This window comes from Scomber japonicus, chromosome 21 (assembly GCF_027409825.1).
Source record: "Scomber japonicus isolate fScoJap1 chromosome 21, fScoJap1.pri, whole genome shotgun sequence".
NCBI classification, from domain to species: domain Eukaryota; kingdom Metazoa; phylum Chordata; class Actinopteri; order Scombriformes; family Scombridae; genus Scomber; species Scomber japonicus.
The window spans coordinates 13,747,555-13,765,821 of record NC_070598.1 but is presented as its reverse complement, the minus strand read 5'-3'; the positions used below and the strand labels follow the sequence as shown (position 1 = coordinate 13,765,821).

At 42.1% G+C, this 18,267-nt stretch overlaps 1 protein-coding gene across 1 annotated transcript in view; it reads right to left on the bottom strand.

Moving 5' to 3' along the window:
* Positions 1-16,616, bottom strand: part of kcnb2b (potassium voltage-gated channel subfamily B member 2b) — a 78,317-nt gene extending 61,701 nt beyond the window's left edge. Inside the window, exon 1 of the mRNA XM_053342476.1 lies at positions 16,032-16,616. Within this exon, the coding sequence (XP_053198451.1) occupies positions 16,032-16,616 (585 nt within the window). The remainder of the gene's footprint in view (positions 1-16,031) is intronic.
* Positions 16,617-18,267: the final 1,651 nt, after the last annotated feature.

Sequence of the window (18,267 nt, the reverse complement as noted above, 5' to 3'; positions counted from 1 at the left end):
GAACCAAATATCAAATAGAGTTATGAAATATTTAGTAACTATTGGTTCTACCTAGATAGTGAGTTTTTTCCATGTTCAGTCTTCAGTGTGGCCTAGCATCAAACAGTCTGACTGTAATTGCAAGCAAGAGGAGAGCAGAGCCCTGAAGCTATCAGTAGAGGCTTCACGATTGGTGCCACCTCTTTGTTATGGTCACACAGTCACAACCTTAACCAAAGTGCCATCCTTGTGAAGCTGTGTCCACCACGCTTGTTCATAATAAGCTTTCATCCCTGCATCTGTTACAGTCTGCTACTCTGACACACTGTAGCTCACCTCTCTCTCTCCCCATGGAATCTCCCTGTCCTCACCCTATCTTTCTTTTCTCTTCTTTTTTGGTTTCTTTGCCAAAACTCCTCATTTCTGTCTGAAAGCACTTGCAATTCAAGCAAATGTCCTGCTATCAATATTTCATATCTCCCTCACTAACTCTTCCATGAGAATAGAGCTTCACTTGTGCTACAAGATACAAATGAGTGTTTTGTCAGAACGCAGAGCAGATATCTACAGCTGATAAGATTTGAGATTAATATTCAAGATCATAGAAAAAAACTGTCTCAGCAAAATGTTAGTTTATCTAGAGCTTGTGTATAATCAAAAGGACAAAGAACTAAAGGGAAATTTGTTTGACATTTACCATTGAGACTGTATTTAATTTATTCTTGTGAATGGAGCTCCACGCTTGCTGCAGAGCGCTTGAACTGCATCGTGCATGATGCTGTGCATGCAATGTTCTACATGGCTGGCTACTGCGTGCTGCATTTGCACTTCTACATTGTCATGCACGCATACACACACGCTACACACACATGCATGCTTGCGCACTAATGTAATCTGCAGGATATGTACGCTGCATCTTTCAGTACTAGGCCCTGTGGGGACCAATGAGAAGGCGAGTTTGTCTCTGCAGGCATGCAGTCTTCCCCAACTGAAAACAGGGAAGAATGTGGGCACATATGCATGTAGACTCTCTTGTTATCATAAACAAACATGAACTCAAAGAGAAATGGAAGGCATGTACAACCACAAACACAAATATGTCAGTAAGTTTGGTGTCTGAACAACCACATTGCCAGATAGACTGCATAATCCTGGATTTTTACATGTACATATATGTAAAATAAACAAGCTTTGACCATAGTGTTGGCACTTTTATACATTGAGGCGACTGTGACGTCAGTTACTGCCAGGGTAAAGAAATGTTCACTTGGTAAAGTGGGTTAGAGAGCTTTGTATCAATAGCATCACACAGCTTGCCAGTATACACAACATATTGAGCCAGGTTCTCTTTCATGATTAGTCCAGAGTTTCGGCTGGGACAAGCTAAAGTCAGACAGTCTAAAGCACCTCAGTTTCCTGGGTGAGTGATTAACTACACTAATCTGTTGATCGTGCTGTAGACAAAATTATGACAAAAAACACATATTTTCCTCTCTTTTGTTAAGCTCAAGCAAAACCAATACTTATTTATGTCCACCTCCACCTGTTGCCCCCACCCTCTCTTCTCTGATTTCATTCAGCCTGGAAAGAGAGAGACGCCAATCGCTCCAGATTAGGCTGTGAACCCTGACAATCCACAGTGTCCCTCAGCAACTCTAACCCTCCTCCATTAAGCCTCTGCTTGGCCCTCTATTCGACAAGCCAAACAGACAATCGTTTTAATGAGCCCGCCTTTGGCCCTGTTTAGCCTTAATCTGATCTATGGCAGCAATGCTAATTGATTCATCGGCGTCATGAGCGCGTCTGTCTCGATGACTGGCAGGCAGGGCGTCACAGCTGACACTAGGTAACAGGGAGGTTAATTTCTGTCCTTAGACTCTGCAGTGTCCTCAGAGAGGATTAGGGTAGCATGCAGCACATCAGGTTGGGGGTGTGTCTGCCTGTCAGTCAGACAGACATGAGGTTGGATTTATACCTCTCTACACCAGCGGTAATCCTTGCATGAAGGCAGACTTGTGTCTTCAATTAGAAAAGAGTAATTTGTGGAAATTTTTTTGTGTCCAGGAAGACAAATGACACCGCTGTGATTAAATCTGTGCGCCTCTTAAACACGGCGAAATGGTAAACATCTTTAAATTAATATTTATTAAACTTTTAAACTATTAAACATAAACAGCATTCCCCTGTCACAACTTTCCACTGCCAAAGTGTGTGCTGTTTCTCCAGACACATTCCTCCTACTCTGAGGAGATCCATCAGCTGTATAAACCTGTAAATCTGGTGGTAAACTCACAGATATAAGTGAAGAAGTGAATCTCGAGTGGAGGAACAAGACAAAAACAAAAAGAAATATGTGTTTTAACATTAAATAAACCAACACATCAGAGAAAATACAGAAACAAGTTAATCTTTTGACTAACACATTCCTGCCCCCCTCTTCAGTTGCCTCCTCATCTATTAAGATAATTTGTGAAATAGTTGTGTAACAAATGGAAATGAAACCAACACCACATTATCTTCTTTGGCTTTCATTTGTCTTGTTTGAATATAACATTCCTCAGTCAGTGGTGTGTGTGGATAGGCAGGCTTGCATGTTTGAGACTGCTTTGATATAAAATAAGTATGTCTTGTGAAATATACATACACAGACACACACCACCAAAATATCGGCCTGGAAATGTGTCACTTTATGAAATTCCACATTTACCCGGCTGAATTTAAGAAAGATTAAAGGCCAGGGTTTCATCAGCTGTGACATGTGAAGAAAGGGAATAAATACATATTGAAGTAATAACAGAGGGGATGAATCATGCATCCAAGGGTGGATGAATCACTGCCTTACCCGATTTAATGCTTCACATTATAATCCGCATTAGCCTTTACCCATTCACAATGCAGCTATATGTTTAAATGAGACCTTCTAATCTCTTCCAGTATTTTCTGAGACTAACCACAGAAGAGAAAATCTAGATTTTCAGGTTTTATTCTCCACATGATTACACATTGTTGTTTACTCTCGCTTGGTGTGTTATAATGTGATGGGACTGGCCGCTGTGTTGTTATTTTTAGAGGTGAGCTTTGCATCTGCCTCTAAGTACAGTAAGTGTTAAGCATTTTTTAATACTAATCTTTATGATGTCTATCTGCAGCGTTGATGACTTTTTATAGTAACATTAATGCAGATTTAAAGTGGTATTAGTGTGATACGAATCGAGCAAGACTTACTGTATAGCAAGGGAAAGTGACCACTCAAAAAGGCGAGAATAGCAACACTGGAAATGAGACAGAGTCTTGTGCTACTTTGCCTTGTATCAACAGTCATCCATCAACATTAGTATTGTTATTTGCTTTCAGGCACCTTATTCATTACCTTGGAACAGGAGGCAAAAAATAGGGATGCTTAAGAGTGCTAGGTGGCCTTTAGATACTGTCACGCTACTTAAGGGGGATTTATTGCAAAGCAAGTATGCTTTCAAAATCTTTAGCTGGGCAAGGGCCAGAAACAGTGGCCAGCTCTGCTAAGTCCGGGTGCAGGGAAGGACTCAGATTCACAATGGGTTAGGCTGATCTTTAAGGTAGCACATGGCAAGTTAAGGGAAAAAAAGTAGAAAAGCCCCACATAGGTTTTTATGAAACTCTGTCTGAAAAGTAGAAAGAGGGCACTGAAGAGGACAGGAGTGATTTGGGAGCAAGGTTGCATGATTGGAGGACACTAGGGTAAGATGAAGAGCAAAGAAGAGGAGGTGAAGAAGCAGATTTCACAAAAGAGATGTGGATAATCAAAGAAGGGCATAAAGAGTCAAGGTGACTCACAAGCAGGCATGAAGGAAAAAGAGGTGAGCTTCTCTAAAAGCAGCACGTTCAGAAAAATAATGCAGACATGAATGCATGATATTGTCTGCAGCCCAGGGTGTGAAACAGCAAATATCAGAAGTTTGTATGGCTATAGCAGGCTTGTTCCTCAGATGACACTTGCACTGTACATATTACATAGACCTGTGCTCTGAAATAAAATGAGACGGGTGGGCCTTTCAGCGCACCGGTCAATACCTGAGAGTCATCCTATCGATTTGGCAAGGCTTCTACAAAATGTCAACACCCAGCAGACAAAAATCTTCCTTGATCCTGCAGTGATGGAAGACAGACCCTTTTTTTAACCTGGCAGTACCCCCGCCCCGTGCGAACACAGAGGAAATTTGTGCTGTGATGTGTGTGACAACTCTTCTCAAGAGGTCTTGAGTCTCTTTTAACTTTCAAGACACACACACATTTCAAGTGTTTACATGCAGTACAGATAGTGTATGACACCCACATCTGTATGTACACCAGAGAAAACCACCAAGCCAGTGTGACCTTTCAGTTGTGTCAGACACTGATCCTTTGGCCCACTGCTTGGCTCTCTGACATTGAGACAGGTCACATGGTATGAGTGTGCGTCTTCGTCCCCGTATGGCCTCAGGCTAGCCAGGTCCTTGTCTCCAGTGGCAGTAAGCTGATTACAATCACACTGGAGTGCTAAATGGCTGTATCAATGCCTCTTGTCACCTCACCTGACTAGACACACAGATGGACGGTTCCAGTTGACGACCTGGTTGGTGATCTGTATGACTGATTTCCTGATTTCATGAATGGCTTTGGTGAAAACTGAATGACATAGGAAGAGTTGGATGAATATAGCATGAAAGCCATTCATTTGTGGTTTATGTTTCACATATTCATAGCTTTTACCGAGGTTAAATCTGTGACCTTTGCATTACAGAAAGATTTGAGTAAAATTGATAGGAACAGGCATTTCTTAAAATAAGTAAAACCTGAAATCCTATATGATGATTCAATCTAAATAACAGTTCATTTGAAATAAATATGATTTTGTCTCTACTAGTGAAATTAATTCAGCTATCTTTGGTTTAGTTTTCTTGGCTCATATTTTAAACTCAAAAATATCTAATGCCACATGCTGAGATAGTTAAATAGTGTGATTAAAATATAACTTTTTGTTTAGATTATGTTTTTTAAGCATGGGCAGCAAATATAGACATGCTAGTGAATTTTGAGGAGCATCAGAGCATTTCAAACAAGACAGAGTAACTGTGGTCAGCAATGTAGCACTGCTGTGGCTCAGCAGAAGACACGGGAGGCCCACATGCACAACAAAGAGCAGGAGAAATAATAATTTCTTCTGTCACTTCCCAGGGTGCAGGGAGACAGTAAACAGCTGGCAGTATAGCCCACAGTGACACCAACAGTGATGATGACATGAGAGAAAAGCGAAGTGTGAAAGAGGTACGGTGGCCCTGAAGGGCAAACGACAACGACAAAAAGGAAAACACAACAACATTCGACTCTCTCTGTGAATGAATGAATGAATTAGAGGGCGTGGCCAGGGAAGGTGTTAAAGACGGGAACCAGTGATTTCAACAGCCTACCCAAAATGATAGAATAATAATAACAGTTACAGAAATTAAAAACACGTTAAAAAGAAGAAACAAGGGGGCGAGGTTGTGGATGTGTAAATGTTAACAGAAGGACTTTGAATTGAATACAGAACTGAACCGGGAGCCAGTGGAGCTGTTGGAGGACAGGAATGATGTGGTGAATGGAGGGGGTTCAAGTAATGATACGGGCAGCTGAGTTCTGGACCAGTTGAAGTTTATGGAGGGATTTGTGAGGGAGGCCGAAGAGGGGAGAGTTACAATAATCCAGATGAGAAGTGACAAGGCTGTGGACAAGGATGGCGGCAGTGTGGAGGTAAGGGAGGGGCGAAGGCGATTGATGTTTCGTAGGTGGAAGTAGGCATACCGGGTTATGTTATTGATGTGGGATTGAAAGGACAGTGTGCTATCAAGGATAACACCCAGACTCTTAACCTGGTGACCTAGGAGGGTGAAACGGAGTTGTTGTCAATAGTGAGAGAAAAGCTGTTGGTTTTGGATAGAGTGGATGTGATGCCAATGAGGAGAACCTCGGATTTGTTACTGTTTAATTTAAGGAAGTTTAGGTTGAACCAGGTTTTTATTTCAGTGATGCAATCAGTGAGGGAGGTGGGTGGGAGAGTGGACAAAGGTTTAGTGGAGAAGTAGAGCTGGGTGTCATCAGCGTAACAGTGGAAGTGAAAGTCAAATTTGAGGAAGAAATGGCCGAGGGGAAAGAGGTAGATGATGAAGAGGAGGGGCCCCAGGACAGAGCCCTGGGGCACACCGGAAGTGAAGGAGGAGGGGATGGATTTAAAAGACTTGAGTTGAACAAACTGAGTGTGGCCAGAGAGGTAAGATGTGAACCAGTCTAATGGAGTGTGAGTGATGCCAATGGAAGATAGCCTGTTGAGGAGGGTGGCGTGACAGATAGTATCGAAGGCTGCACTCAGGTCGAGGAGGATGAGGATGGCGAGGACTCCAGAATCAGCTGCCATAAGGAGGCCGTTAGTGATTTTGATGAATGCTGTTTGAGTGCTGTGGAGTCGGCGGAAACCGGACTGGAACCGGATAGAGTACCTTTATTCAGATTTTCAGCATATCTAACTGAAAACATGCTTCTTATGAAGAAACGTAGTGAAACACAGATCATCTGTGGATGGTGAGGGTTCCGCGCTGCACGGTGCTTAACTTTGGGACCTAGCAGTCTGCTTAGAAAGCTCCTCTCAGTATTAGAGCTTCTTCATCTAACACGTTAACATCCAAACAAGGGCACGCCGTTGTGAAGAAAGAAACGCGTGAATGGGACTTTTGATGCGGGGCATAAATATGAGGCATAAAGCGGCTTTTCCCACCTGTTAAAAAGACAGATGTGCTTTCTGCCAATCAGCAATGATCCTTGTCATAGCAGGTTCCGTTAGGAGTTAATGTCACTGTGTTTTTTTAATGTCATTGTGTTTTCCTTTTTGCCATTGTGTTTTTTTAATGTCATTGTGTTTTCCTTTTTGTCGTTGTGATTTTGTTAATGTCGTGTTTTTCTTTGTGTTGTCGTCGTTTGCCCTTCACGGCCACCGTAAAGAGGGGGGCGACGGTGTATGAAAATGGAGGCAGTCCAACACAGGAGCTAAAATAGGAAAAAAAGACAGGAAAAGCGTGGTGGTGGTGGTGATGAAACATGTTCGCCCAATCACAATAGCTTCTGCTTCGTCACCCAATATCCACTAGGCATTGGCTAACAAGTGGCTTCAACCCTTTTCAACCTCCCACTGATCTGTCTCTTTTCTGTCTTATGTCCTTAGAGGCTCCTTCATATAGCAGAGGTTCTTAATTAATATGTTCTATCCAACAAAATCAAGTCCCTATTCTGCCACTGATGCTCTGGAGACCCTGTGATTGGTCTGGAGAGCCAGGCCGCAAGGAAGGCAGACACAATTCTTTTTCTTTATTTCACAAAAACCCAAACCCAACTTGCTTTCTTTGCACTTGTCTTCAGACAATCTCAATTACACCTTAGTGAAATTAAAATGGAAGGTATTTTACACTCATCTTATCACAGCAGCTATTGTAGTGAACATGACTATGCAAGCACAGAACTAATTTAAACACTCTGCTATGCAATAAGAAGAAGTCATTTCAGTGTCAGTGAGAACTATCTAGGCATAATTTTAAGATAATACATCCCAATGAAAAAACATGTACATTTCTGAGGGTAATTTCAAGTGAGTGAAACCTAAAACGTGCTTTATGATGTAGAGCAAAAGCGTTTCCCTCAGATTTGCATTAGGGGTTGGTTGTGGGGGCTGATGCACCAGCTGCTCTGCCTCTCACACAGCCTGTATAGAGATGAATTGCTCCCTGGGTGTCGATAAGTCACCATGGCACACCACGGTCACCATGGAAACTATACAAACACAGCATTTCCGGGGAAACAAGTAAAATGAAGTTGATTACACACATTCCTTTTTTATTTCCTCTCAAGAGATCCTTGAAGGGGTTTCTTTGGTCAGAGGAGACTACAAGGCCTTCGAAAGGTTATCCCTTTTGTTTGTGACATTTTCAATGTGCATCATTTAGTTTAGCTTCTCCATCAGTTATTTTTCATGGTGTCTAGATGCTTTGGGCATTTATTGCCTGAGTTCATAAAGCCATTCTGTTTCTGTATCAAGAAATAGCAGAGCACCACTGTGCTGCCTCTGCAGCTCTAGTAGCTAACAAGAAGTGGAGACACCTGAGGAAGTACTCCTCTGACGAGTGGTGCTGAATCATAAACGTGACTGATACAGAGCCAAATGTAAAAAACGCCGCAATGAATACCAATGCACGCTTGTGTCACTGCTTCCAAAATGGAGCGGTGAGGAGGATCACAATTCAGCATTCACCCTGCAAGGGAAATAAATACAGAAATGAGGAGGTGATGGGGAAAAAGAGCACAGATATTAAAGGGCACAGGAAGTTATGAGAGGAAATTGAGGGTTGTTCACAATAGTGATTAAAAAAAACTAATGTAAAGGGAGGCTAGGAAAGGAGCTGGGTGGTGAACAGGGAAAGGGGAGGAGGTGAAGGATACTGAATGAGATGGCATGGGGAGAGAGAGGGAGACAATGGGGTGGTACTGACTGTGTTGTGTCCCCCAAGGAAAGCTGGCTCAGCAGTATTTGAATATTTCCAGATAAAGAGGTGTGAGTATATGATTGTGTGTGTGGCCTGTCTGCTTGTGTGCCATGCTTATTGAAGGCATAATATGTGTAGTACTGTATATATGTGCAGTGATGTGGAAGAGTGGCTGTGAGCTGTGAGTACACGCTGTGTGTGTGTTTGTGTGAAAAGGGGATCACTGAAGGACGTAATAGAGAGTTGGTGTTCATAGCGTTTATAATGATCACTCTCCTCTAGCCTCTGTCCTCTCTCCATCATCCCCAATGTCTGATGCCCTCTGGGACATGAAAAACAACTGAAAGCAGAGTGAGCAAAAACCTCAAAAGAGGCAACGCTGGTGGAGGCAATGAGCAGGAGGACAGGGAGGAGATTAAGGCGGAAGGAGGAAGGAGCACATTAGCCTCTTACCCACAGTGTCACTCAAGCTGGCAGTGCCAGCCAGCGCTGCCGCTCACTGCTGGTCCATAGCCACTCCTGGCCTTCAGTGGGATTTATGTCTTGCTTTGATGCTGCTCAGAGGTGGGGCTTTTTGCCAATTTACATCTCCTGGACTTTTTGCAGACTCAACAGGCACAATTTGTGCAACTTATAAAAGGGTGTAACACGAGTTGCTAGGCCAGGTATATGTGGTAGGCATGTGGGATATTTTTCAATTAATTGATTAGTTGAAGCAATTTAAAAATGTGCCTTGCGGTCTGGGAGATTAAGAGTAGCACTTTCTTTCAGACCTTTCGTATTCTAAGTGATGATAATTGACAGCTCAGTCAATAATGAAAATAATCAGCGGAGCCCTACGTAATAAGAACATTGTTAAGTTAAAAGTGAGGGTGTATTCTAGGGATAACAGTAGAATTACAAATGAGACTTCAGTCATCAAGCTTCTCACACCATCTGGCCACTCATTAGCTTTGGCTTGTATTGGCCATGTTGTTTACACTAGACTTGCGCTAAAGAGAGTTTTGCTTGTACTGCAGAAGTTCCACTGAATCCAGTTCTGCCTGTTGTTATCCTCCTTCTCTGTTCCTTAAAACTGTGAGGATAACACAGTGTGCATTAGTCATGCCTCATGAGTTTCACTTAATAATGTCATCATATGTGCATGGTCAAGCGCAATAAGCCCTAAGACAGGCCAACGGGCTCTTTTGGGACACCATTGCTACTGAACTGCATCCAGACTGTAATTCCTCTGCATGCAAGTTCCCACTGGTAATCATGAAAATTGAAGAAAGCAGCAGTGGGTTATTTGTGCAAAGCAAAGCAAAAAGAGAAACAAGGATGGATGTGTGTTTTGCAATTACCGCACACATTGATCAGTGAGCACTGAAATGATTAAAAATGTACAACAGCATGATTTCAACAGTGAGGTGAATGCATTTTAAGGGTCAGCAGCATCAATAGCTTTCTCTCAACAATTTCCTCTCCACTTCAAATGTTCCCTTTTAACCCTGCGGGTGAAAGTCTACAGATACAAAGCTCTATTTAGATCGATAAAGGGCTGCAGTGTCCTAATCTCCTCTTCATTTTAAATATGACCTTAGGATACCTCTTCTGTAATAACCCAAATGAGATCTAGTCAGCCTCTTAAGAGTGGGAGATAATCTGACACCAGCGCAGTTTTCAGAGCATTTAAATTTAAAAATGCTTTTCTGTGATGAACGGTTGATTTAATGCTCCCCTTGAGTATCATTTGCCACACACAGTACATTGCTATTTTTTTTAATACACATTGGTCCATCAACACTATCAGCAGAAATCAAATATATCCACAGCACAAGTTTAAATGTAATGTAAACAGAGCTGATGCTTAATCTTGAGCTATAAGGCATACAAAGTGATTGGACTATTTTGCAGTCAGGTAACTTTGCCCTATCAGCAGATGTCTCAGTCCTGATGAATGTGCACTGCTAGTGTTATGAAAGTTGATATTTGCTGCTTGGTAACATAACTATAAATTCAAACAGCACTAACAAAACTGCGGAGAGTGGAAAGTGCTCTATCCACTGCTTACAACACTAGTGCGGTTTGTTGTCCATATGAGGAAATTCATGTTTAGAGTGTGTAAATGGCGAGTATTCACTGTATATACAACAAATCAGACACTTTTCATGAAAACAATAGAAGTCAAATCTTAACACTAGACTGAAGCTATTCTTTGTAGATAAAACTGACACAAGAGTACAATTTGAAGAACATAAAAGAGCTCAGGAAGATGCTTGTTAGTTAGCAGTAAAAAACCTAAAGGGCCTGTGAAACTTTCTTTATTCTTTTACTCCCAATATCTTCTAACAATTCTTTCTGAACTCAACCACTTCATTACAACACTGATTTCAATGTAAAATAATCTTTGTGTTGCAGGTTAAAGTGTGTCCTGGTACATCCAGATGATACATGCTGCTTCCTCTGCCCATGCAGGGACTATGAGAACTCATGCCACCTGTAATCTAGGAGGTTCTCTCTTATCTGATTATGATTGCGGGGCAAAGAGGATTTAGGTGCTGGTGCCTAAATGCTAGGCTGTACTGATTAGAGGCCTAGTGGAAGGCTTATGTAACCAGGAGACTAGACAGGAAGGGAGAATGTGTACCGAAATGACAAACTTCACTACCACATCCTGATAACTTGTTAAAGGCCACGTAAGAAAATGTAATGCTATAATAACTTGTACAGGTTGGAGTTTATTATAAGCTTGCCTAGCAGCATTACCTTGAAAAAACTTACTTGGAAAACAATAAAATACACTTATGACTTATGATTGGAAACCGGAAATCTGATTTCAAAGGGCTACCACAGTCAAGGTCAACATGACAGCAAGCAGGCTTTTCACAAAGTCAGGGAAAAAAAGTAACTAAATCCATTTACCCAACAAGCTGAGAACATTTCATCCATAAAATGCCAATGCCTATTGATTTAACCTTCTGAAGACTGACCGCAATTCATGCAGAGATGAAAGGATGATAATGAAACACAAGGAAGTGGACCTGCTGCTTGAATCTGACCCAGGGGCAAATGGAGAACATTTGACTTAATGCTGACTAAAGGCCTCTCCTTCACTTTCCCCGATCCCCATCTCCCTTCATCTTTGACTCACCCACTATCAGAAACTGCATCAATATACACACAAGGCCAAACACTTTAGTGCTGTGAAAAGCCTGGAAGGAAGCAGACAGATAGAGAGTAAGCGGCTGTCTGCAGTGATCTGAAACAAAACCTCCAAGTGCTGAGGGGTAACAGTACAACAGTGTGCTAATTGAATTTGTTCCTGCCTCACTGTAAGCTGTACATTAATATTGTCACTTCTGGTGTGTCACATAACCAGGATTTTTTGATCAACTTAATGAGTCAAAAAACAAAAAATGAACAGTGCATGTTGTACATTCTCTGGAGCATTGAATTTAGACAGATGACAAGACTGACATTCACAAAGATTGGCATTTGAGGTGTCTGTTACAGTACCTTATTATGCTACAGCTTCCTCACATTGTGTCATCAACAAGAGTCTCTGTGGTGGACTGACTTTGGCTGTGCCCAAGCGTGGGAGTACCAAACAGCATTAGTCTATGCCCGTGCAGGCCTTGCATAGCATTCCCACTAGCTAGACTAGCTTATTAGATAAAGGAAAGAGTAATGGTGCACATCTACATTAGGAGCAAACTCAGAGCTGGACATGGTTGATTTAGGGAGGGGAGGGGGATAAAAAACCCAACTTGAAATGTCTGGCAAGTGGAAACATTGATCTCTTTAAAAAGCTCTGAATCCTCTGCCATTATTTTTCAGAGCTGTCCAGACTGAATGGACTCTACAGTGAAGGAAACCTAAGCAGCAAAATGTTTCCTCTCTTAGAGTGATCAGTGTATTGCAGCATTAATATTTTATATATACATTGTTAATATCAGAAAAGCTTATCCTGAAGCTTTTCATGAACACAAATCAAAATAAATATATGCTGCTCTTGCAAACCACAAACTATAGACTGAGCACTGTAAGCATCCATGTAAACTTATAGCATTAATCTATGAACCCAGGCACACAGCTTCTCACTAAATCACAACGATAACACATACCAGTATTTATCTGAACATAGAAAGAAATGCTTCTGGAGGCGTTTAATCCCATTTCCCACCACGCTGACAAAAGACACATCCAGTGGAAAAACATAGGCAGGTTACAAACTACATCTGCAAGTTATACACCCTGAGATCAGTCTTTTCAGGAATGATTATCAGCAATGGTAATAAATTTACACGGGGGAAATATAACAGCAAACATCACAGTGATTCTGTATGCTGCAGCAAGCTCCTTAAAGCAATTCAGCAATTTGGATAGGGTTTCCTTGCATGAGTTTGTGTTAAGTGTATTTGCTGCACAACTACACCCGTGACTCATTGTAAACAAAAGAGGGTCAGGACAGCACAAATCCTTCTGGCTCAATATCAAAGATGACACATTCTACTGGATTAATAGAAATTATAGCCTATGGTAAGAAAACAATGGAAACATCCATCAGATTTTTTTTTTTTTTTATAAAACATGATTTCCACTCTGATCTTACATAATTTAGTAGCACATGACGGTATTTTACCAGTGGCTATATAAACTGTGGAGATGCTCCTACTGTAGGTTAAGCTGTTGCTGTTGATGTGACTTTAACCTTTTTTGGTGAATAATGTCTGCAATTTAATTTTAAACATTTATGTTCAATTACATTTCCTGCGTGCTTCTGTGATAGATTTCCAAACTAAGTATAGTGCAGGTGTACATATAGAGTACAAGAGCTTGCATGGGGTTTATTGTGATGTGATACTCACCTGCACCAAGAAAAGCGCCAGATAGGACCATATATAAAATACCCCCTCCTCACACAATGAGACACTCAACCAAAAGTCACGCAGTAACACAGAGAAGCCACTGCATTAGCCTGTGTCTTCTCTGTTTTGACCATTTCATTCATTATTCATTGGTAAATGTTTGCAAAGATCCAGCTCAGCATCCAGGGACATAACTTACATGACTGCACATCTTACATCAGTCTCTCTCAGGGCTTTCCTCTACCACTGTCTTTTTCATCACCTTCCTTCATTCACTTCTTGTGGCTTTCTCTTAAACACCTCTCCGCTTTCTTTAACTGGTTTTCATGGCACAATGTCTGCTTGGTCTCTTTTTTTTTCATTGTGTGAGAGTTTTCCCATACTCCCAAAGCATGTGCGACTGTTACTGCTGACAAATGTAATCCTAGCTTGATTGACCCTGCTGAAAAGGTCACAGTTCTCTCATGCTTAACCTTTACTTAAGGGCAGAGAGGGCCATAGGTGGCATGCACCAGCACACTGGACTCTAATATCTAATTAAGGCTGTGTAAGAGTGAAAGGGATGAGAGAAAAAAAAGAAGAGGGAAGAAGAGAGAATATGTGTACGCCAGAAGACTGTGATTAAATTTGAGAAAAGGCTCAGGTTGCTTTGTATAAAAGCACACGGCTATGTACCAGCCTAGTAATGGCATTTTCTTGGTCAAGGGCTTTCAAGGGTTCTCACTGCATGCCGCATGCCCAATAAAAGGCTTCCCTGACCTCAGGGAGCAGCCATCTGACAGTCGAGAAGCTCTGGCAGTCTATTTCCAAATGTACTCTCAACTGTGGATAACCTTAGCACGATCACAGAGCTGAACCATTAAAGCCACGTTCAAGTTCTCCTCGTAAAGCACTCAGCAGAATGTCAATGCAATTTGAATTAAGGTGGGATTTCCCTTTAAGGTCTCACAGCACCCCCCCCCCCCCCCCCCCCCACACACACACACAATAGTGAACAGGTCAGCAATACTGAGATGTATCTGGAGAACAGGAGGACCACGCAAGAAGAGGTAAAAGGTAAATCACTTTAAATATCCCACACTGGATCAAATTACCCTGCCGCTGTCACCTGAGTTTGCCTTAAATTAGATATTGGCAGCCTCCTTATAATTGATTCATGTGATATACAGCTTCCCTGCTGAGGCTGAATACAATTATTAAGCTGAGGTGGGATCCTTGTCAACTACAAATCCAATGGATGGATGGATGGATAGTTGTTTCAGGGACAACAAGCCATGCTGGAATAAAAAACGAAGTAAGGGAAAACAGATTCAGTACTCATGTATGGGAGTCATATAATAGGTTCTAAAATGTATATGTTCAGTGTCATTACCATTTGCAATTTCAAATACACAAGACATATACTGTAGGGCTGTAGCTGAATCTAATACGATTTCCAAACTGGAAAACCAAAAGGTAAACATCCTTTCCTTAAGGGCTCACAACAATGTAGCACAACACACACAGTACATCAGGTTATGATGTTGCTTTGGTCACAGACACACACACACACACACAGGACCTGGTGTTTATGATCCTCTGACATGGAATATAATCCTGTTCAGCCCTGGCCTGTACTGCCCAATGATGAGATCAGGATACTGGAGACCCAACGTAAATTGCCAGTGATTGGATTTCATCAAGGTTGACCTACCTAATTGAGGACTGAGTCAGGGCGGGGATGCAATGAGGTGGTGGAGGAGGAGGAGGAGTTGAAAGAGATGTCATCATCTCACGAGGGACGGCCATGACATTGCGACACAGACATCTAATTTCTTTAAGATTTATTGTGTTGATTCAGGGAAGGAATGAAAACTATATGTGACCAATGCAGCAGTTTCATTAAGCATGTGATACGTGGGAAGAAAGCACCTCATCTCTCACTCGAGTCAGATAAATGAGCTTAAAGTAAATGTAGTAAACGGGTTAATCGATACACCTCAAACAAACTTTTGATCATCACCCTGTCGCTAAGCCACCTCACAGTCGGATCCAGATCCAGCACATGAAATCAGTGAGTAAGACAGACACATAATAGCACTACACGAGAGAAGAGACTTGCACAGCTCTCACCCAGAGACGTGCCCTGTCACAAGTCATTGACAGATCTGGTCTACGCTGACATACTTCATCCGACTGAGAAAGCAATACTAGAAGCTGACGCACGTACCAATTATTTTGTCAAAGCAAATGGAGTCTAAATCTGGCTCCTGCAGTGACTCCATCACTAATTTATCAGTGCCATAACTGTAAATTTCACTTTACCCTGATGTGAGCTTGCTTTGTCTTGAGATATAATACACCACACATCAACCTACAAACCACTTTTCTATTTCATCCATGCAAATACTTCCACAAACACTGCAGCTCTCTTTGTATCTAATGCATCCCTGAATATTGCTACTTCTTATAAAGATGGAAACCAGGCAGATGGCACAAAGAAAACACCTAATAAGAGTACAGCACGCACCTGTTTAAGATTCAAATTGATGAACTCATGATTGTTTTTACAGGTGAGAGTAGGCCTTTAATAAGTGTCCATGTAATGTGTTATGATCCATACAGAGTGCTTGGCTTTTAATGTGAACAGGAAATGTGAGATGGGGGTGGTGTGATTGCACTTCCAGTTTCAGTTCCCTACCTTCGCAGCCACCGAGGAGCTGGGCTTCTCCAGGAGATCCCACAGCTTCTTCCTCTTGTCTGGGCAGCAGGTGTTATCAAATTCTCCCTCTCCGTCCCTTTCCCTCAGTGTCTCTGCCTCCCTCCGCAGCTCCTCATTCATCTGCTCCTTTTTCTGGTGGTAACGGGCCTGGCAGCAGGACTCCAGGTAGATTTCATCAATCCCCCAGTAGTCTAACTCCTGGCCAAACGAAAGGGCGCACATCTCCTCCATCATGTGTAACTTTCCGGTTCGGTAAAAGTTGAGAATGGAGGTGAAGGCCCCCGGGTGACGGTCGAAGAAGTATTCATTTTCGTTCAGGCTGTAGTCATCGCACACTTCCATCAGAGACTCGTGGGTGTTGCAGTCTCGGAGCTTGCCGAGCCGGGTCCTAGGTAGCCGGTCCAGAGTCCGCCACAAGACTTCGTGGTTCAGCCCCCCCACGTTAAGGCGAACTCGGCGGGAGCGGGCTTTGGTGCGGATGATGTCGATAGGATCTGGGGGAAGGGAGTTAGGGGTTAGGATGTTGGTGGGCTTGAGCCCTGCTGGTCCAAGCTTCTCAGCCATGATGATGGAGAACGCCAGAGGGAGGGAGACTTGACTTGTGAAGATGTTACGAAAGAAAAGAAGGAAATAGGAAAAAAAAGGCTAAAACTCTTGAGTTATGTTGGATCCTCTTTAGGCAAGTCCCTCCATGGCTGAGGAAAGAGAGGAAACAGTCTGTTAGATGACTGAATGACTGATGACACATTAGTTAAATCAATATAAGTATAAAGCAGATATATTACATTATTACACAACTGCATGTTTCGGAGTGAACACACAGTTACCTGTTACTTCATATCATCAGTCAAAAATAGTAGCAGCTGCACAGTGTTATTGATCCCTTTCATCACATTTCTAAGAGGGTGTTGGGCAGAATCAATGATTTTGTTTTAACAGTCAACATGGCTGCTTTGCTTTGCGCTCTACTCTGGCATGCTATAGTGAGGCAATGAACTCCTGCTGAAGAACTACTTTCTATGCAGCTAATCGTCAAAATGGGACTCAGTGGTAGGTTCAGGAAACAAATGAACTGAGGGAAGCCTTGAAATTCATTCATATGGTATTACTATTAGAATGGTTGAGGTGTACAGCAATTTCTTGTCTTATTTCATTTCATTTTCAAATATCTTTTCCCCTGCCACATTTATAGTCACATTTTCTGACAACTAACTCACTGCATTCTCTGTATATAAATGTTTATTTTGCATACATTGTGATTGACTTTACATAAGTTCTCAGAATTAGTCAAAAAAGTTGCACATTTTAGTCTTTAATCATTAATTGAAGCATAGGCTTAAAAACTCCAGATTGTTCGCGAATGCAACAGTTTTTACATATATTTGGTTCTGTCTGATTATTCGTATGAAAATCGAGTCACAAAGCAGCATTTACCTATCGAAATGCAGTAATAAGAGAAGATGTGCATAGAGAGAAGGATGTAAAGCAGCATCAAAATGTTAATCCATGTTAATGACCTCTTCTGCAGTCCTATAAATTCTAAAACAATGCTGCAGACCTGTTACGTTACGTATTTTGTGACCAGAGAGGTTTTGATACCTTCATGATCCGACACCTTCAATGTAAATTTGCCTAAACAATCTTTACTGGCAACGCACAAATCCTGTCTTTAAAGTGGTATCCAGTTTTTAAAAAAATATCATTGAATTGCCAGCCTCACCTTGCCGAGATAAACCACCTTTTGCATGCAAACTCCTCTTGTTCCTAAGGGAGTAAAGGATGAAAAGGGAGCCGGGATCCCCCTTTAGTCAAGCGGCTACGACCGAGAGCACTCCACGGACGCCGCGCAGAGAACGCGCGTCCCACATATTGTTGAAAATGACTCGAGAAGAAAAAAGAAAAAAGAAAAAAGAAAAAAATTTGAACGTCTTCCTCTAAAAATGATCAACGGGACTGAACCGACGCTGCTTCGCCATCGGAACACTGAGAAAGAGTCCTGCCTTCATCCAAAAGCTTGAAGCGTGCGAGAGAAGACGGGCTCTAACTGGATCACTGTATCTGCAGACGTCGTGCGCGTAAAAGGCAACGGGAAGGAACGGGATAAGCGAACTGCGGAGTGTCCCGCTGTATACTACATGAAGAGGAGCAGAGGGGCGCATTTACACACAACAAAATGAAAGCAGCTCATTCTGATCTCGTGCACTGAGATTTCTCA